At 41.6% G+C, this 22,121-nt stretch overlaps 1 protein-coding gene across 1 annotated transcript in view; it reads right to left on the reverse strand.

Moving 5' to 3' along the window:
* Positions 1 to 22,121, reverse strand: part of ano1a (anoctamin 1, calcium activated chloride channel a) — a 75,701-nt gene that overhangs the window by 5,237 nt on the left and 48,343 nt on the right. Inside the window, exons 13-20 of the mRNA XM_070832691.1 lie at positions 14,183 to 14,268; positions 9,532 to 9,603; positions 6,997 to 7,071; positions 5,756 to 5,957; positions 3,246 to 3,357; positions 2,970 to 3,027; positions 1,398 to 1,498; positions 409 to 551 (exon numbers count right to left, since the gene is read on the reverse strand). Of these exons, the coding sequence (XP_070688792.1) occupies positions 409 to 551; positions 1,398 to 1,498; positions 2,970 to 3,027; positions 3,246 to 3,357; positions 5,756 to 5,957; positions 6,997 to 7,071; positions 9,532 to 9,603; positions 14,183 to 14,268 (849 nt within the window). The remainder of the gene's footprint in view (positions 1 to 408; positions 552 to 1,397; positions 1,499 to 2,969; positions 3,028 to 3,245; positions 3,358 to 5,755; positions 5,958 to 6,996; positions 7,072 to 9,531; positions 9,604 to 14,182; positions 14,269 to 22,121) is intronic.

A 22,121-nucleotide genomic window follows, 5' to 3' on the forward strand; every position in this document is an offset into this window, starting at 1 on the left:
ATGTTGTGAATTGGCGCTATATAAATAAAGATTGATTGATTGATTGATTACTTTAATCCAAATCACAATGATCCCCTAAACCTAACCAAGCCGTTCTTGTGCCTGGCCCTTACCAAACCATTACTATGTTTTGTGTCAGCAGTGCAGAACTAAGGACAGAAGTATCTCCTTGCTACTCTGGATTGGACATCTATTGACTCGTGTGACTGGGGCACACACCAACTAAAGTAAAACTCAGTCTAACAACTGCAGTGAATGTGTGTATTTTCTGAGCAATGGGCCTTCAGAGCAATGGGCACTTATTTTCAGGATAACAGGCTGAAAGAAGCTTTGATGAAGGCACACAATAAGTTAAGCCAAAAGTCTAAATGACTTTCAAATGATCTGTAAAATGACCTGTAGACTCACTCATCTCCATGTACTCGGGGCTGAGCCCAACAAAAGGACCCAGGAGATGGTCTTTCTCATAGCGCTTTAGGGTGTCGTTTAGTTCCTCCTCTTGCTTTGAGTCAAAGTCTGACTTTCTCCTCCGGAGCAGTTTCTTCAGCTTCCTGTACAAACAAACAGCCAATGATGAAAACAACACACAAAAGCCAGGAGAAACATAAACATTTTTGGGGGTTTTCCGTTACATAAATGAAGGAATTTCCATCGTAAGTTGATGCAAAAAGGCAGAAATTGGTGCTTAACAATTCACCAGAATGCAAAAGAAATCTTAACATTCAGTACAAAACAGGGAGTTCTGATTAAGATCCATCTAAATGGCATAAAACACATCTTTGGAAAGTTGTGAGAACCTAAAATGGCATATAACATCAACTTGGTCTTCTCATTATTACTCTTAGATAAGCTCTCCTTTTTCCTGTTTCTTAGGCTAACATACTTTTACAAGTATAATTAAGTAGAATTTGACTGGAATATTATCCTTCAAGGTGCTTTGTAGGTTTTGATCACTAGAGATTTTATGAAGCAATGTTGGAAAAGGGGGTCACAGTTTGTTTGAAACTCTACTAGCAGTAGTTCTGCACTTTGTGCTGCTGTTGAATTGTATTGTATTATAATAAAAGGTCTTTCTGTTATTTGGCCGACCCTCATTGATTTGAATGGAGTGGACAAAATAATAGAAAAACCTGTCATATGGTACAATTATTACAGAGAAAATTACCGGCTGTCCGGTTCAGCCAGGTGATCATTCAAAAACCTGTCTGGTTTTCAGACACACTTACCTGGAAACCAGACAGGTTTTTGAATGAAGGTGGTTTGCATGATTTGGTCTGTGGCTCGCTGAACCCATTTACTATGATTGTGCTGAACTGAGGTTATAAGCTTGTGTATGTGGCTGTTCAGTTAGTGTCATGGGAAACATGCATGTTGCACACTGAGTGTTCCGTACTCACGGTATGCCAATCTCAAACAAATTGTTCTGGATGAGCTGCTTGCCCAACATGGTGATGCACAACTGGATGCACAGCTCCATGAGGCAGCCTGCATGGGCACACTGAAGGGAGAGACAGGGAGTGAGACAGTGACAGGAAATCCAACTTTGGCAGAAGAAGTTGAAGGGAATGGAGTTTAAAGAGTTGACAGAGATGAGAGGAACGTGAAGTAAAAATATGTGCAAGCAAAGGAAATAGACACCACAGCCACTTTATATAAGAATGCATAGAAACAATCCATGTTAAGTCCCACAGAGATTAAAATCATATTACAAACCATTGTGGTAGCCAGAAATTATATCACCAAACACCATTAGTGTGTGTGTGTGTAGTGTACTACATAATTAAAATGAAAAAAATCATTCTTTATACTTAATGCTTGGACATTCAAAATAAGAAATCAATGAAAATGAAAGATTACAACAATCAGTAAAACTTTACTAACAGCTGAGCAACTGAGATGGAAGAATCAGAACACTTTCTCATCTGAAAAAAGCAAAACGTCCACCTGGCCCGTCTAAGCAGGATTTTAGAAAGCCTGGAATTTTTTTCATCTGTCCAAGGGCGTAAGTGTCATTTTAACATTCAATAGATATATCTATACATATCTATTGAATCTAGAGCATCTGAATTAAGATTAACAATGCATCTAGATGATCTATGAATAAATTCAGTAATGTAAGTGATATGGTAGCATCATGGTAAGAGTAAAAGTTTTTCTTAGAATCAAGGAGGAAATAATTAAAACTGATGGCCTTAACGGTAGCCTATATCATTGTGGTGCTCTCAAGGACACTTTCATGTTTTTATGTTGAGAAATGTTAAAAAGAAACAGTGAGGAAAAGCGGGCTGTCTTCATCTCCATTGAAGTGGTTGTCGTCCATTAAAAACTGACTAAAACATTATTTAGGATAGAGGGAGACGGAAAGTAAAATGGATTGTCATAGCATTAAACTCGTCGTATTGTTGACATAAATAACACGTATTTGAGTTTTGTGTAAAATCCACAATGACTGACATGGACCCTCTGGACTGTCCATAGATTAATGAGAACTGATAAAATAAAGAGATGAAAAAAAGATAAAATCTCATGATTAAATGTTGATACATGTTGAGTAATGTTATAGTTAAAAGAAATATAAAATGACAACTTCTCTCTCTCTCTATCTCTGTCCAACCTCCACCCAACAAGGACCCCAACAGAAAGCCACCCACCTCTGAGCCTGGTTCTGTTCGAGGTTTCTTCCTGTTAAAGGAGAGTTCTTCCTGCCACTGTCGCCTAATATAATATCTGGTGCTGTTCATGTGGGGATTCTTGAATCCTTAATTTTGAATTCCTGAATCGTTGGGTCTCTCTCTTAATGAAAGAGTTTGGTCTAGACCTGCTCTTTGTGGAAAGAGTCTTGAAATAATGCTGTTATGAATTGGCGTTATAAAAATAAAGATTGATTGATTGATTGAACTTCTGTGCTTCCAAGTCCTACAGAAGTCCTAAAGAAAATATGTAATATAATTGTGTCCAATGTGAATTACCTCTTCCATTCTGTACGATCCAAGAACATACAAGTAGTTCCCGGGCCGCCCAACAAGTCTGTAAACCAAACACAGGCATCACATGTTCACATATGAGATGAGGAAAGCAGGTCATATTATATAATATACAGAGCAAACACACATACAAACAAACATTGTGGTACAGTATTTTGGATGAAAGTGTGAGAGCCCTAACAGATGCAAGTATGTGAATCCTACAGAGGTTTGATTCAGATGTTTAAACATAAAGAATGAAGAAAAAAGTCTTTGTTTTACCTTCCCCTGAAAAAAGCCAAATAGACAATGGGTGTGAAGGCATTGACAAACTTCAAGATAAAAGTCTTGAAGATGAGGCGCTCTTCAAAGCTCTTGTCTGTCTTTGGAACCTCTGAAAAAGAGAAAACAATCAACTTGTCTCACATACACATACATGAATTGTGTTAATTTTGTAATTATTTTCAAATATTTAACACGTTAAAAAATTGACACAATTAACTGTGTTAATTGCATCTGGGTATTTCTATACAACATCAGTTCCACCATCCTCTTTCCATCGTGCCATCTAAAACTTATTTGTTCTAAGGGGTTGGATGGAGGGTAAAACTGGCTTGGTGGATCCCAAAACACACCACAGTAGCTTCACCTACTGCCATGGTTTCAAGACAGATTTTGTAATTGCTGCAACTTTTATACAGCAACCCTGAGAGAGGGGCAACAATGCCCATGAAAGTCCATCCATTTTCTTCCATTTATCTGGAGCCAGGTCACAGTAGCAGCAGGCTAAGCAAGGTATTCCAGATGTCCCTTTCGCCAGCAACATTTTCCAGCTCTTCCTGGGGGATCCCAGGGCAGCGAGTTCTAGGTGTACTCCACCCACTGGAATGCGCCTGGAAAAACCTCCAGGGGAAGGAATACAGGATCAGATGAATAAAACACCTGTATATACTGGATGGGCAAACTCCCATGACCCCTAAGAGCTGAGCCACTGTTCCTTGGTAGCAATGGAATCTGCATTGCACCTCTTGAATTTATGGTTTATGGTCAGTTGGAGTTTCCTTTCCAGCATCCAGGAATAAACTCTCATCCTCCAGCACACCCTCCAGTCCCCCTTTTTGAAAATGTGAACCACCATCCCAGTCTACCAGCAGAAACCAGTGGGACCCAGGTACACCCATCTATTATCCGGAGAAGTCCGGCCAAAACTGGTCTTTATGGAAGAATTGTGGCCAAAAAGCCAAACCTCCGATGTGGAAACATGGCCAAGTGACTCAATTGCTGGGGTACAGAAAAATGGCAGCAGGTGCTCTGAACTGATTAGTCAAAATTTTAAATATTTGGCTGCAGTAGAAGGCAGTTTGTTCACTGAAGGGCTGGAGAGTGGTACAGCAATGAGGGTCTGCAGGCAACAGTTCCTTGCAAGTTTGGGGCTATATTTCTGAAAGTTGGGGAGTTGGTTGGTATGAATCTGTCCTCAATGCTGAGAAATACAGGCAGATACTTATCCAACATGCATACCATCAGGGAGGCATCTGATTGAACCCAAATTAATTCTGCAGCAGGACAACGACCCAAAACATACAGCCAGTGTCATTAGGAACTATGTTCAGCGAAAAGAAGAACAAAGGAGTTCTGGAAGTGATGGTGTGCCCCCCCCACAGAGCCCTGATCACAACATCATCCAAACTGTCTGGGATCACATGAACAGACAGAAGGATCTGAGGCAGCAGACATCCACAAAGGATCTGTGGTTAGTTCTCCAAGATGTTTGGTACAATCTACCTGCTGAGTTCCTTCAAAAACTGTGTCCAAGTGTACCTGAAGAATTGATGCTGTTTTGAAGGCAAAGGGTGGTCACACCAAATATTGATTGGATTTAGATTTTTCTTCTGTTTGCTCACTTTGCATTTTGTAAATTGATGAAAATAAACAATTATATTTTATATTTTTGAAAGCTTTCTTACTTTACAGCATTTCTTCACACCTGCCTACAACTTTTGCACAGTACTGCGTAACTGCAGATCTGATGATAAGATCACAAAGTTGATCACTGATCTTTGGCCTAAACGTAGCAAGTACATTTATGAATTATCCTATGCTCCTATGCTGCTTTGTTGTGGCCAGTCCAAGATTAGTACAGAAGCCAAATAACAAATCACCATTCTGGATAAGATCAGGCAGGCTGCTCCTCCAAATCACCCACTTTCAAATTTCTCCATTGTTGTCCACGAACTATGGAGTCCCTAGACAGAATCCTCTCAAGGACACCACCTAGAGACTCATAGAAGGCCAGATAATCTGAAATGATGATTGTTGCATAAGCACACACAACAGTCAGAGCCCAACTATATCTAGATGGCACTACTCCATCTCCCACACTGGCTCCAGTTAATTCCCTGCCAGAGAGGTGACATTCCACATCGGTAGAACCAGTTTGTGATGCCAGGGGTCAGCACACCCAGTTCCCCACCTTTGCCTGCTGCCCAGCTAACATTGCACTCATAACTCCACTGCCTATCTCTGTGGGTGGTGGGCCCACAGGGTGTGACTCAGTAATGTGATAATTAATGTGATATAATTATATTATTATAATACAAGTGTTATATTTCTCATGTTATTAGTATTAAACTACAGTAACCTTAACCACAGTAAACTACTCATTATACCACATCAAGTGAGGCTATAGACCTGTAGGCTGAAGAAGCTTTAAACCTCCCTAGTGCACTCAAGTGAGAAAAGGTGTGTTTTATTTACTATGAGTTATGCTCATACAGTGAAATGTGTCTCACCCAGTGTGGTGAGCCAGCGGGCGATGGCCGCATAGATTTCGTCTAAGATGATGATGACGATGAGGTTGATGATGGCGGCGGTGGTTTTGACAGTGGCTCTGATGTTGGACCGCGCTGCAGGGTATGTGCTCATATGCAGTGCTGCCTTGATGCTGATGCGGTACAGGATTACCCCGAAGACTATGGCAAATGTCACAGTGATCTAAAAGTAGGAAGGAGAGATATGCTGATACAACATGCGAGGAAGAGTCAATGCAGGTGACATACAATTAGCCTGCAAATTTTAATGCATTTGTTTTAATGTGAACTAATAAGATGTCTAAAAGTATTATAATACAACACAGTTGAAGTACAGTAGAAAGAGCCACACTCCAGGAAGTGAAGAGCTGTTGAAGGATTTCACACGTTTCCAGCTGTTGTATACAATGAAAATAACAAGAACAGCTGTTTGGACATGCATCATTTGCCACCTGAGCCTGTATTTACTAAATAAATAAATAAATCCATGTGCACAGCAACACACTGATAAAGTCCTGACAAATCTGGGTTTATTAATAGTTAGAAAGCCTTTTAAGCATCTTTTGTTTACTGAAGAAGGAATAACTTAATGTAACACTGGTTCATTTCACTAGAGAGGCTCTGGGTTTCAGAAACAGGTCTGGTTGACATTAATAGACATCTTACACCATTTAAGATGCATTAAACCTAACAAAAGCTTTAGTTTTTCTGTTCTTGCAACAATAAAATAATTCAGTTGCTGCTGTTTTACGATCCATATGGCTACAGTCAAATTCACTCAGGGGCCCCAAAAGCATTTAAGTCTAATCTGAATATGTTATATTCACTTATCAAATGAAGCATTTTAAATCCTTTCATTAAGGTTAGCTTTTAACCTTTGCAACAGGGCCCGCCTTATGAATGCTCAAACTGTAGCTACAACTAAAAATGTAAGATATGACATGTCCATTAAATGTATTTGCATACTAGCTGAACTAGAGGATTCTCCTGATGTGACATTAAGAGCTTGTTAATTTTTCTAAAATGTAGTCACCACTCTTGTTGCTGGTCTTGTTGAGCCACAAAAACAAAATTTCCATTTGAAGCAGAGCCCTGCTGTCCCTCACTGTTGTGTTGTCTCTTAATTCAGCCTGATTAAAAATCGGATTATTGGTCCAAATGTCACACGCCTTTGAAATACAAAAACTGTTTATGTACCACTGCAAGAGATTGTTGAGACTCACCATGAAGCCCATCATGACCACAGTCGTTAGGTAAGCTGGCAGTCTGTCTGTACATGTGAGTTTCACCTTCTCACCCTGAAACACACAGACACACACACACCCACACCACACACACACACACACACACACACACACACACACACACACACACACAGTAAGTGTAGTTTCCATCAGTTCAGAGGGCCTTACATTGGTTTACATTAATTTCCTGGAAACTTAAACACATACAAACACACAGAATTGTGTGAAGGACATAAAGTAAACACATAAAGTGTGTGTGTGTGTGTGCCACAACCTCATGTCTTTCTGTCAGCAGCAGCTCTTCACGCAAAGCACACATGCACAAACACACTTACACATGCACACACTCTATAGACTTACACACACACTATGTGGCTGCATTGGAGCACAACTAATTCAGCCTTAAGCTATCATGTCACATTCAAGCCTACTGAGAACTGGGTCATATTTGATGATTTGATGAAAAGACAAATGTGACCTTGGTACAAGAAAAAAGGCAAAAAAACTGAAAATCAAACTGAACCACATCATGTTGAATACTTTTTACAACATGTTTTATTAGCCCTTTTTCTTTACCATGCCATTAGGTTTTATTCCAACACTAGTCTGTGCTAATTGTATGTTTGTGTGCAATGATTCTGTACAGTTGCACCTAATATTATTCAACCCCCATTGCAAATTGGCTGTGTTCAATGAACAACTCAAACATGAACAATTGAAATAGCTCAACACAACTGATATTACAGGTGGTTTCTCAAAATTCAACAGAATATGCTACTTTTAATGACAACTGCAGATTCAAAATGAATCAACCCCCTGAATACAATCCTAAATAAGAGCACTCATTTGCATCAGGTGTTGTACTTGATACAACTAATCAAGGTCCTCATAAGTTGTGCTTGAGATAAAACGCATCAAATACCCGGACTGGCTGGGAGTTTGTTCACTGTGATGTTTGGTTGCATGTTACAAATATGGCAAAGAAAAGCAAATAGCAATAGCAAAAGCATTAATTGTTCCTAGAGATACTGTTGGAGACGTAAAGTTCAAAGCTAAAGGAACACTCGCTACACTACCTGGATATGGGACTGCAAAAGACCTGCAGCAAAACTTGGTGGTAGCAGACACTGAGGTTTCAGTTTCTACAGTAAGGCGCATACTAAACGCTAAAGGCCTCCATGCCCAAACTCCAAGACGTGCACCACTACTGTCCAAAAAGCATAAGAAAATATGTAACGTAAGAAATTTTGGTATTCAGTTCTGTGGAGCAATGAATCAAAATCAGAACTTTTCAGGTCTATGGATCAGCGGTATGTCTGGAGGAGGAAGAATGAGGCAGATGCTGAAGAGAACACCCTGCCTACAGTGATGCATGGTGGTGACTCAGTGATGCTCTGGGGCTGCTTTGCTCCTTGTGGCACTGGAAACCTGCAGCATTTGGAGGGCAACATGGATTCAATCAAATATCAGGAAATTCTAGGAGAAATCGTCATGCCGTCTGTGAGGAAGCTGAAGCTTGGGTGTCAATGGAGCTTCCAACAGGACAATGGTCCCAAGTATACCTCAAAGTCCACCAGGGCTTGGCTTCAGAAAAAGTCCTGGAAGATACTAGAGTGGCGGTTACAGTCGCCTGACTTGAATCCCACAGAAACTCTCCGGTGGGATTTGAAGAAGGTGGTTGCAGAATGCAAACCCAAGAATATTATAAAGCTGGAGGCTGTTATCCATGAGGAATGGGCTAAGATTCCTCAGTAACGCTGCCATAACCTGGTGTCTGACTATGCATCACGTTTTGCAGCTGGTCAGGCCTTTTACAGCAAAAGGGTGCTCTACTAAATGCTAAAGATGCTTGTCAATAAGGGGTTGAATTATTTTGAAACTGCAGTGGTCATTAAAAGTGGCATATTGTGTTTAATTTGGATAAACCACCTGTAACATGAGTGGTGTTGAGCTATTTAAATTATTCTTGTGTGAGTTTGTATATTTTTCCAGCACACCTAATTTGCAATGGGGGTTCAATAATTTTAGGTGCAACTGTATGTATGTTATATAGCTTGAGAGAATATCACATTGGAGTCTGTTAGAAAGTAAAGGACCAGTATTTCAACCTGGCGTAATAATTTGGGGGAATGATTATTTATGAAAGATAAAAAAAACAGTTTCCATGATGATTAAATATGGTGAAATAATCTTTGACCAATGAGAACCATCTTTCAGTATTCAGTATCGTGTGACACACCTCCATCATATTTAAAGCATGCTAGAGGAGCTAGAGGAACATTTCCTGCAATATTTACACTTTGAGCAATTATGATGATATTGATTTAAATGCTCTGTATTATTGTTGATACTTTCTGATTAGGGCCCAAGCATGAAAGTGCCAGAGGGCCCAACTGTCACGCTGGTTAATCAAACCACATGACAACTTTAACACTCTCTCAAACAGATTAACATGCTAGACAAAATTTGTGACTGTGCAGGTTTGGTTTAAACACGTTACTAAGTTAGTTTTACCTTCTGCGTCGAATGTTCTTGTTTCAATGTCTTTTGCATGACCCGGAACTCATACTCCGCTCGGTTGTGGTCCTAGAAGAGAAATCAGTTCAAATGCTATACAACCACTGATGCTACTGCATGCTAGTAAGCTGTGAGTATAGACAAAAATAAGCAGCAGAGACCTTCTTTGAGGATGGAGACAGAAGTGAATTGAACAGCCTATTTGCATGAAGCATTAAATTCCACTAGAGCACTCTGTGCAAGAAAAGAGAGAAATGCATCGACCCACCATGAAAAAACTGCTTTGTACAGTATCTCAATACATGTATATAAAAATATAACTTGTTAATTTGGTTGAACTAGCTGGAGTGAATATTTTATGATATTTTGCTGAATGATCACTTGTGTGAAACATTGTGGCTTTGTATATATGTTTTCCCAGGTTTTAGTTATCCAGTCTAACAGCTAAGTTAACAGCTATTTTCTCCCCATATCTTGTCCCTGCATCTGTGTCTGGAGTGGACACACAGACTGATATACATCTGACTGGGTAAGACAACAAACATCGATGACTTTCAAAGTCCATTAAGTTCCATAAATCTGTTTACCACTGTCAAATTCTGTCAAATATGTCAACCATTTGATGCAGAAACGTGCAAACGTGTCAACTTTTTTGCTGTTAATAACCCTTTCATCGTGAGGAATAGATGAACATTATATGTCCATTTAATATGCAGTTGGAAGTGAGTGTCCGTGTACCAGTGTAACAGTAATATAGTCTGCAGAAAGCCAAGAGGAAACTGCATCACTAGAAAACAAAGCTGAAAGTTAGACAGACACTTCTGGCCTGAAGATCCGTGTGTCCACCTCCAGATGGACAGACAGAGTGAAGACAGGTATATGCAGAGAAGACGTTGCCAGACAAAGAGCAAACAACAAAGCTGTTCATATGTGGACTGATATTTTGAGCGACGTCTACTAGACTTTTTTCAGAAACAGTCCTCATGAGCCATCATTACTTCTGAATGACTTAAACCTTCATCAAGTAATTTTTTTTTTGGACACTTTGCGGCTCCAATATCGTCACCCAGTAAAGCTGACATGGTGAACATGTTAGCAAACAGCTTTTAACATATTAGCAAACAAATACCAGGAATTATATAGAGTGATATTTCAATCCAATATTCACACATCTTCTAGCTCTGGTTTGCTCTTGATTTATCTATTTGACAGGGATGATACATATAAGCATTGCCACATTAAAATAAAATGAAACCAATGTAATGTACAGTATACATGCAGCTTTAGGTTCTTTAACAATTCAAAATAGTGTTCTGTATTTCGCTGATTCAGCCTTATATAGAGGGCAATTTAGATCCTGATATAGGAGAAATGTATGGGTTTGATATAACATTGTCTTCCCAGCCCACATATCCATGTGGGCCCCATAAGGGCTGACAGTGAGCTGAAAGGGCATGGGCTGGAACTGTGTGAACTATGTGGGGAACTGCTGAAGCATTTGTTTTTTCCCTAGCCAGTTGGTTAGTTGTTCCATCATACTACCTGTGAAAAAGAAATGGTCTTCTTGTTTCAAAAAGGTGCTTCACCTACATTTTGCACCATTTCTTCTACTTGATTTTAAAGGTATATCTGTTGTATATGGGACTGTGTGTGCTGCTTGTCTTATGGCATTGGAGGACACAGTTGTCTCTTTAACAGGGAGAAATCTAAAAAGTAAAAGTGAAAGGAAAACAAGGGGACAGACAAGAGCTATGAGTCAACAAAGTGTCTGGTCAACTCTGCTGCCATCAGGAGAGATAAACAACAGCCACAGCATTGTGTCTGGAGGCCACAGGGAGGGCCAGCATCAGGATGAACCACAGAGACAGAGAGCAGCTACAGAATAAAATGTGACAAAGAAGTCAAGGGAAAAGACCTGAGGCAGATAGTTAGACACCTTGAGAGAAAAAAAGGTGTGTTTTTAGTGTTGGAACAGTGCGTCAAAAAGAAAGGAGTTTAAATATGAGAGACGGCAAGAAAAAAAGCAAGTTGGATCCAAACCTTATGCTCTTCCTGTAAAATACACCACACACATAAACACACAAGGAGCAGATGTCAGTCAGCTGTCCTCCATGTCACTTTTGGGGCAGAAAAATACTTACACATAAAAGAAGGCATTGTTCCATCTCATTATAATCTTAAAAGAACGTTGAATACTGATATCTGAGGCTGTATGGGAAATTATTCTGAGAGCTGACTCACTACAGAGTGCACACAAAACAAAGAGGATTTACATTTCTATGCATATCCTGACCTGTGCCTTAATTTTTGACAGTGCTTTTAAGTTAAAGCAGCAGTTGGTACCTTATAAAAATATCTTTTGCCATATTTGCTGAAACTGTCAGTATAACCTGACGGTAGTATGTGATACAGGCAATCTGTTAAAAGAAAGCAGCTTCCTCTGGCTCTTCCTAGCGCTCCTAATTTCATTTGCAAGAATTCACTGTGCCTGAATGAAAACAGCCACTCATAATGCAGTGTCAGTGCTCAGTATTTCCCAAACCTGCCCTGCATGTTTCAGACGTTTCCCTGCTCCAAAACAAATGAATGGGTCGTTATCAGGCTTCTGCAGAGCTTGGTGACTAGCTGATCTTGTGAATCAGGTGTGTTGGAGCAAGGATACATCTAAAACATGCAGGGCAGTTGGCCCCCACAAACAGGATTGGGAAACACTGGTATCTTGTATATATAATATTCTACAGAAATTAAAGAGATATTCTTGAAAATGCTTCAGAAAGCTGCCTGTGTCCGCTCAGCTCTCCAGGAGCAGCTCCAGTGGCTACTAAACCTGTCTTCACCAGGTTGACTAACAGCAGAAAGTTACTGAACCAAAATAGGTTTCATGTGTAAAAAGTCTGCGTGTAAACATACAGCTCACAGACAAATCTGTGTTTGATCAATCAATGGAGACACTGTTAATAACAAAACTCATACACAGTGGGATATTGATGTGATTGTATATTCAGTGATTCGGAGCATAATAAAATAGAGGAGGACGTGAGACATGCGTCACTCTACCTGAGTATGGATTGATTCATTTAATAGTGAGTGATGGAAGTCAAAAATACTTCTAAAATCACATTCTCTGGGTGGATGGATTGCCCATTACATTTTTTGCTGATGGAGCTTATTTGTGACAGGGAGGCCAGAAACTGCTCCATAAACTCCAAAATAAAGTGAGAAAAAAGCTCTGCTTTTTCCATCTCTTCTTAAATATCTAAGTTGCTGTCAGGTCCACATTATTAACACCAAAAACTTAAAATCTACATTACTGCATTCTGCAAAATTTTGAGGTTCTTTTGATCTCTTCATTTTGGGGATTAGACTCATAGTCTTTTCACAGGAAGCAGGAGTTTAAGAGGTGGTTTTCTTATTATTTCTTTATTTTCTTGTTACATGAACTGTCTCAGCTTTGCTCTGCAGCTCCCCCTCCCCCTTCTATCTCTGCCTGTCTGCCCCAGGGCTGTTTACAAGATTAGATTATTAGTAGTATGCATGTGTGTGTTCCTCTGTGTGCATGCATGTGCTTGCACTCATGGGCGGGTGCATGTATGCACGTGCGCATGCACGTTTGCATGTATGCGTGTATGAGCATGTGTCTGGGTGTGATTCAATGTGTGTCCTTATCTCAAATTTCACCGTTCAGGTGATAGAAGTTTTTAAACTGTAACAGCTCATTTTATAGACTATAGAAATATTATATATTAGCACCTTCAGTGAAGTCTTGTGCTGCTCATAGCGGAGAAAGGGTTTAATACGATATGTACTTTCTATCATCACCTTTACTGCCTCTTGTGGTATTCTTGGCCAAATTGGCATAGCCTGTCTTTTAAGGGTTTGTGAAGCAAACATAAAGTCCACATTATGACCAGATGATGTGTAATATCTTTGTCCGTGTGCCTGGGACAGGTATTGGTCCCTCGACACAGTCCGATAATACCCGCATGACAGGGGCCCCAGAAGAGAGGTCTGAGCCTGGCATATTCATCCATTGTCTATAATGCTTATTCTTCAGGGTCGTGGTGGGGCTGGAGCCAATCCCAGTTGACTTTGGGCGAGAGGTGGAGCACACCCTAGGCTGGTCCTCAGTCAATCACAGGGCTCACACATAGACAACCATTCATGCTCACACTCACATAACACCACCATAGCAGTTTTACACTGTGGCATGAGTGCATACTGTTTTTGTCAGTAATATATAGTATGTGATTTAGGATATAAAAACAGTTTTTTCATGCCAATCCAAGAGCCCCAAGTGTCAGCTAACATTGTCTATGGTAAAGATTAATGGGAATTATTGTATCTCCCACTTCAAAACTCTATAATATACATTTATTTGTCATTTTAAAAGACCATGTCAGCTCTTCTAGGGGTTTTTTTGTCATTGTCCCAGCAGCTATTTCTCTTACTTCATTTCACTGTGTTGCGCTGTTTACTAGTTAATCCATTGCAAAACATCATATCTGCTTTGATTGTTGTCAAAGCCAAAGCAGTCACATTGTTGCATGATAAGGCATTACACTGCAGTACCACGCAGAAATAATGTTGCTTTCACCACAATAAAAGCAAATATTTAGATTTAGAAAAGTTATTAGTGGCGTTATCTCACCTCCTCCTCCTCTCCGAAGCCTGTCAAGTCCCAGACATAGTTGAGTCGCATCTGCCGTCTCTTCCAGTGCTCCATGAAGAGAACCGCTACATGACAAAGCATGCACAGCAAACTAATTACTCTGGACACTTTTCTATGCAAAAACAAACGCAACAGTTGTTATGTGCTGAACCACCTGAGCAAATAAAGGCCCAGTGAGTTTACTTGATGTAGGATTGAAATGTGCAAATGTCCCAGTTGTACTGTTGTTTTGATCTGGACTGCTTTCTTAACATGGGCTGGCAGTACAAGCTCAAGAATGGATCAATACTAGTTGTCCCTAACCTGATTTCAGACTTGGAGTTTGTAAGTTTTGTGTTTCTTCCTCCTCCAGACATGCTGCTAATCCATAGACCCGAAAAGATACAGTTTTGTTTCATTGCTCCACAGAATTGAATCCAATAACTAACATCTTATTTCTATGTTTTCCAGCACATTTGCCAGCATATACTTGTCTTGTGCTTTTAGGTCAGTACTGGTGTACATCTTGGAGTTCTATGCTATGCTTGCAACAGTATCTCTAGGAACAGTCATTGCCTATCTTTTTGCATCCTTTTCCTTGAATAATTTTGAGACTGCAGTAGTCATTAAAAGTAGCATATTGTGCTGAATTTGGAAAAACCACCTGTAATATTAGTTGTGTTGATTTCAGTTGCTTTTGTCTGAGTTGTTCATTGACGATGGCTTAAAGTTTGTAAGTTTGAGTGCAACTGTATAAAGCCGTACCACCGCATCCGAATAAATAGGGGGCAGCATTTCACCTCCTCCTCACATAATTAACCTTGCAATGTCTTTAAAAATATATAGCCATTGCCTCACTCATTTAAGGTTCAAGATTAAAATGTTTGTCACTTTACAACATAGGGTTCCACCATGAAATATACCTTTCATGTTACACACATAGAATATACTGTTTATACAGATAATTGAATTTAGAATAGAACAGCATCAAATATAAAATGGAAAAAAATGTATGTAGCCAAACTGTGCTGTTCCCTCACAGTACTGTCTCTTTAAGAGCTGTTTGCTTGCGATGACATCATCAGCTGCTATTTGCGTTTCATGAAGTGATTTCGTTAATGTAAGTGGCCACGGCATTGTTTTTTTTTGTCTTTTGGCGTGCGTCTCAGGAGCGCCGGGCGGGGTGCGCGCGCGTCTCAACAGCGGCGGACGGACGCAAATTATAACCGGCAGCAACCTCCAGCAGCTGGCGCTCTAGGCGACCGCCTATATGGCCTATGCCTAGAGTCGGCCCTGATGTGAATCAATCTAAATTTGAACGATTTTCCATGTTTTAGAGAGCATCAGGGTCGCTGACGGTGGAAGTGGCTGAACTCTTAAGTGATAACAACTTGTACTGCTTCAGAAAACTGTTTTTTATTGGACACAAAGTAACAGAATAAATCAGAGCATGTTATTGAACCCAATGCCCATCTAACTTATAGTTCCCCCAAAACACATTAACCCTACCCATCAGTCTTTGCGGAGCGGCCCTGCCAACGCCACAATATGTTTGTACAAATTTGTTGTATTACCGCTGTATCTTACAGCCTTTTTACAAATCGTACAACTTGCCGTTATTTCATTTTCATTTTACAACCAAACAGCTCCTCTTTCTCTCTGCCATTGTCCTGCTCTCTGTGCTGTGTATGTTTGCTGCTGGCCGGGCCGGGCCAGGCCAGGCCGGGTTGCCGGTGCCGCTGAGTGACGTGATGGTACAACATCCAACACAAGCGGTGGGGAGGAGGAGCAAAGTGAGCCTGCTCTGCGCTGTGACAGCAGCAGCACTTAAAGACACACAGCCAGGTCACCTCTTTAATGAAACCGCTGCAGTCGTACAGGAAAGAAACTGAAACTTAAGTATCGATCTCATTACTTTGGAATCGATCAATATCGATACCAACGTTGGTATCGATATTAAAGATATTTGGATCGATCTGCCCACCACTAGTCGTCACACGCCAGCTTTGATTGATTGAAGCCAGGAGTTCTTTGTGTACGTGCAGAAAAGTTTCAGACGTGAGCAAACAGAGGTCTACCTGTCACCCATCAAACTTTGCACCCTTGGCAGGCGAAGCGAGGTAATTATTTGCTACGTTTTAATGACCATTCATACCTCGTATAATAACTCAAAGGGAATGCAAAATTGTAATGTATAGATGCTGCTCGTTTGATCCCATTTTTTAACCTTGTTATAATAAATGGAATTGTTGTGTATGTTTTAGTTTCACGGTGTATAGGTTAAATAAAGACGTTGAACACCAGTCGAACTCTGCCGCTGTGTCGTTAATGCCGAGGGCAGCTACAGTGAAACTCGGCGCTGAGGCCCCTTCTCCCCCTCGAAGTGAATCTGGCTGCTGCGGTCTCTCCTCATCTACCAAAATCAACCCAGCTGCCGCCCCTCCGTCGAAGCGTTCCGCCTCGCCGATGCACCTCGTTAATTGGCTTCGTCCTGCATGTAGCCAATTCTGCATCGGAACCATCGGAACCACCTGCAGTTGGAAGCCACCACTAACCAGCAGCTTCAAAGGGCTTATCACAGTAAGAGGCACTTAAGACTGTTGATGGGTAAAATCTGCTCACAAGGACTGATTCTATTTTAATAATGTCATTGCAGAAAATATCTGCTTACCTCCTGGTTATTGAAATGGTAAATATTTTAAGTTTTTTTTTTTCACAATTGCCACATACCATGCCTGACTTCGACTAGTTGAATACTCAGTGCACACCTGAATAAATGTATGAGCTCTATTAAGTGATTTAAAGGTGCGTCAGTGCAACAAATGACTATTCCTTAAAGAAAAGAAAAGGGAGAGGTTTGATGTATTGTTGTAAAATTTGTGGTATTTTATTACTCTGTGTTTTAAAAGGTGTTAGTGTTTGATATGAGTGGTGATAGTCTAAATTGGCTTAAAATCACTATTTTATTGACTTATGGTTCACATTGAACCCACAAAGCCTTTGATAAATAGATGACAAAATGTCAGAACCTGCTGAAGAGAATCAGTCTCCCTCAAACGCTCCAAGGTCTAGCACTCGTCAAAAAACATTAACTGAAAAGGGCCGAGAGTTGCACGAGCAGGAATTACAGAAAAATGAAAAGGCGTTCAATAAATCATATGAAACTTAGAAGCTAACTGCTAAAGAGATAAGAGCTCAACTTAAGACCTTTTGTTCCTCAGATGACCTTGAAAAAATGGGAAAAAACATTCTGTCTAATCATGATAAAGTGTGTCAGATTTACAAGTCAATTCGACGCAATCACACACCAACTCCTGACAATGTTAAGAAAATGGATGCTCTGAAATTTGTGACCTTGTAAAAAAGCGACAAGAAACCATAGATATTTTCAATGAATATGTTGAAAAGGAAAGGGTAAGGATACAGCTTAACAAGGGAGAGTATGGATCTGTTTTTGGTAAAACTAATACAGAAACTGTAGCCTCAAAGTCATGTCAGTCACAAGGATCTGTAAGCAAATTATCCAGTGCTACCTCTAAAGTTTCTAGTAAGCGAGCGGATGCAGAAGCAGAACTTGCAGCTAAAATAGAGCAAGTAAATTCTACTCAAATGTTAAATGACCAACAGGCTAAGCTAGACAAAATAGAAAGCGCGTGGAAAATTGAGGAAACTGAAATGCTGACAGAAATTAAACAAAGGGAGGCTAATATGAAACTGAAGCTTGAAGAGGTCCTCTCGACAGCCCAAACTCTGCATACCAATTGTTGAATTAGAATTTAATATAACCATAGAATGTTTCAGGCCTTCTCAAATAAAGTTACTCTCTCCTCATGAGAGTGAACAGAAAATGTCAATCTGACCTCCACAGACGTGGCTTCTTCTGTATCGTTTTGTTAAGAAGATAGACAGAATGTACCAGACGGACCTTGATTGTAATAATTTTGTTGTGCTAATCATATTCTAAAGTTATGATTAGAGATACACGCCTACGCAAACAACATCCACAAGTGTTTGAATATTATATGATCACACCAGGGATGCACTATCTGTGACGCACACACCGAAATGGCCAGTTAGAGACAGTCACGTATAGTACTCAGTCCAGCCAACCCTTTAAAAAGCATATGCATGAAAGAGTCGGGGCTCACTGCCAGAGATCCATGAGGCCTCTGTCACTCCGAGCCCAGCGCTGTATGTACTTTACCTGTGACTTCTGTGACTTGAATAAAACTGCTACTGAGAACTGCAGAACTCTCTGGCTGAAATCCTTGGACTGTCAAAAAAAGAACCGGGAGATCTAACAATTGGTGCCGTGACCCGGATTGGCAAACTCCGAGACGTGTCCCGTTGAGGAACCCCAGAGTGAGTGGAGGAAAACTTTTTCAGACAACTTCAAGGCGCGCCTGAGTAAAGGTAAGCAGAAAACCTTTTTGAGATAGAATTTCTGCACATTGGCCATACTCAAATCAAAGTTGTCTGAATAATGTTGTTCCTACATTCGCTAAAACGTAAACCAAAACTGAGTATAATTAAACCGCATTGAAATGTTGTAGTCACATGTAAAGTACAGAACCACATAGTCACAGTTGAGGGAAAAGAAAATAAGTGTCCAAGGACAGCTAATTTGGCCTGATAAGGGATGTTGTGACTTCTCTGATGCGGATGATGTGCAGTTGATGAAAGGAGACGTCCGCTGACAACGACTTAGTGAATAAAAATAGGTTTATTACAAAAAGGTCAGTTGTCTAACAGGCACCATGGAAGCCTGGGAAGACGTTCAGCCAATTCTAGGAACAGACAGTGTAACCCCCGGCCGAATCTGCTGTCTCTGTCCTCGCCTTCCTCGAGCCACCTCTCTGGTCACTTCTTTATACCCCTTTGACCATCCATCCCAACATCTGGTTTTCATCCATATAACAGTTCTAGTCTTTGTTTTAGGGGTACAAGGATATATTAGAAGGACATCATCCCCCAGTATCTAGTAAGGGGGAGCAAAGGTCAGATCTCCCCTGGCCAGGTCAGGCAGTTCCCAGTCTCTCCGTCTCCAGATAATCGATCACAGATCCGAAACAGAGAAACATTGACCACTACCATATCTTGTGCCCTAAAGGCACATACCAAACACTTATACACAGTTATACTCACTACAGACACATATCAGACACTACATATCATACACCACAGGGACATAGAACTCACTGGGTAAATAACCACTGAGAGTTGTCTCCCAAATTTTAGGGCAGGACATTTTGCTTTCCTCCATACTGTACACTATTGTATATACTTTCCGGGTAGCTAACCGCAAGGGCGATGCTGCTGATGAGCGATGCCGCTGATGAGAGCGATGCCGCGATGCCACTGATGAGAGTGATGCCACTGATGAGAGTGATGGATTTTTAAAAAAACAAAAAATAAATAAATAAACAAAAAAACATATATAAAATAAGGACACAGGGACAAGTTTGTTATTTTCCATGACAATGTGGGTGGTTTCCTGCTCGGCTGATATTTTGACTGGATAAGGTGTGTGGTATCGATCAGACGATTGAGAATTCCAACACCTCATCCAGATCCCGAGCAGTTCTGTGAGGGGGGCATTGGACTAGAAGGGGACACGTAAGCTAGGGTGTTTCAAAGTCACTGTGAATTAAAACGAGTGATAAGACTTGGGAGAACCCCCAGCAAACAGGCGCACAGATTAATCTGTGTAGGAGCTTCCTGTTTGGGTCCTCACTTGGGCACTGCGCCATTCACTGACTGTGCAAACACGTGTACAACCTTTTCACCATGTCACACAAAACTGTAACTAAATGGAAAGAGTGTAAGCCCGGCTCCCTGGGGTCGGTACTGTATGAAACAATAAATAGATGGCTAAAAAAGGTGCCAAGAGATGAAGAGCACAAAGGGAGAGACAGATTTATCCAATGGACTGAGGAAATGAAAAACAGGGGTATGTTTGGAGGAGACAGCGATCCTCCACCCAAAATGAGAGACTTTGCTACGTTCGCTAAACAATCCACAGAGAGCATAGAGCGAGCTGAACAAAAACTACAGGACACAGGCATACTACAAAAAGGAGAGGCAAGGAAGGAATTAAAAAAGGCTGACACATTCCATGCCAACTGCCAGTGCTTTTTAGGAGAAGTGAGATTCACCATAAGCCAGTCCTCTGCACAACCAAGTAATCAAACATCAGCAACGTCCTTGGCTCCTTCACATGCACAACCCCCAGACACAACAACCTCCACAGAAATGCAAACAGTGCCTTCACTGTACACAGAGGCACGTTCCATGCTAGAGACAGCACAGGCTCAAATGCCTCAGACACAATCCAGCCTAACTGGTCCACCCTCACAGCCCCCGACACCCCACGAAGAGGTGCCCCTAGTGGTTATTAAGAATGGGGTGCTGCAAACAGGCCCCTACCCAGGTTGCACCAAATCACAACGTCAGGCCAAGGACTTCCTGAATGACATCTCAAGGAGAAGCACTAACCCTTTCATAGTGAGGCCCCCCGCCTCCACCACATCTTTTAACTCAATTGGGCCCGGCTCACACGCCACACACTCAAACTCAGGCTACATAAATCAACAGGGTGCCAGTGCTGTTCCCTCAACACCTGGCCTGCCCCCTAACACACCCCACCCATCAGCCCGCCCTGGAGCCTACCCACTTGCAGCCCCACCAGGCCCACAACTGCGTAACATACACTCTTGCCTTGACACACGAATGACGCATCAAATGCCCCTAATCCAAGCAACATCCACCTCAGGCCGCACCTCAACTACATACACTCCCTACTCCCTCCAAGACACAGCTATGATCAAGTCACACCTGCCAGACATCAACATGGGTGGAGCCCAGTGGATCAAGGCTTTCCTTGAATCCTGCGCTGGCATAATTCCAGCCCTGGGAGACTTCAGACGAACCTTTGCTGCCTCCACTTCCCTGGGAATGCTCAAGGAGATAGAGGACATAGCCCACACCACCACTGACCCAGACGACACACCACTACACTACCTAGTGTACCTGTTGTGACCAGTTATACGAGACAAATACCCAATCCAAGTCAGATCAGCTGAGTTGTGCAGAATCCCACCAAATGAGAATGAGAGAGGTACAACATACCTCCTCAGAGTAAGGGAGATGTGGCAAAACAAGACGGGTGAAGACCCAGGTACTAGTGACACCATTGGAGTACTATTCAGAGGGGCAGTCGAAGCTTCGCTACCCTCGGCGACCCAAACCATGCTAAAGCAGGTTGTGGGACTGCAAAGCTTAACCTACCCTGTATGGGCCTCACATGTGATCCACTACCTAGATAATGAACTAGAAGAAAGGGAGCGAGAGAAAAAGGACCTAGCCTCGCTGCAGACCCATTTGGTAAAATCCCAACTTAAAGACATAAGAGAGAAGGCCAACCAAAACAAGGTATCTGCTATGCAAATGCCCCAACAAACTCCTCTACCCAGCGCTCCTCCGCAGACACCACCACCTGGCCACTACCCACCCCCGTACCCAGTCATAAACTGGACACCCATAATTGCCCACAGCAGGCCCTACTACAGAAATGGCGGCAGGAGAGTGGGACGAAGTTACCATGGTAGAAATAGCAGGTCTAGACCAGAATCCCGAGCAGGCCCCAGACCAGATGACCAATGCCATATCTGTGGTGAATATGGACATTGGTATAACCGATGCCCCCAACAACAGCCCCACTACACATACCCCCAGGCAGTAGCACAGGGACCACCCCACTACCAACATACGATATACCCACACCCCCAACACCCTCAGGGACACCCACAGCCACCCGATCAGGGTACAGGGCATAACGCCCCTGGATCCAACCAAATGCCACAATAGGGCTGCCCAGAGCTGACACAAGGTGACTCACTGTGTACCCCAGACTTGTATCTTGAACCTCTGGTGAAACTGA

This window comes from Pempheris klunzingeri, chromosome 1 (genome assembly GCF_042242105.1).
Source record: "Pempheris klunzingeri isolate RE-2024b chromosome 1, fPemKlu1.hap1, whole genome shotgun sequence".
NCBI lineage: Eukaryota > Metazoa > Chordata > Actinopteri > Acropomatiformes > Pempheridae > Pempheris > Pempheris klunzingeri.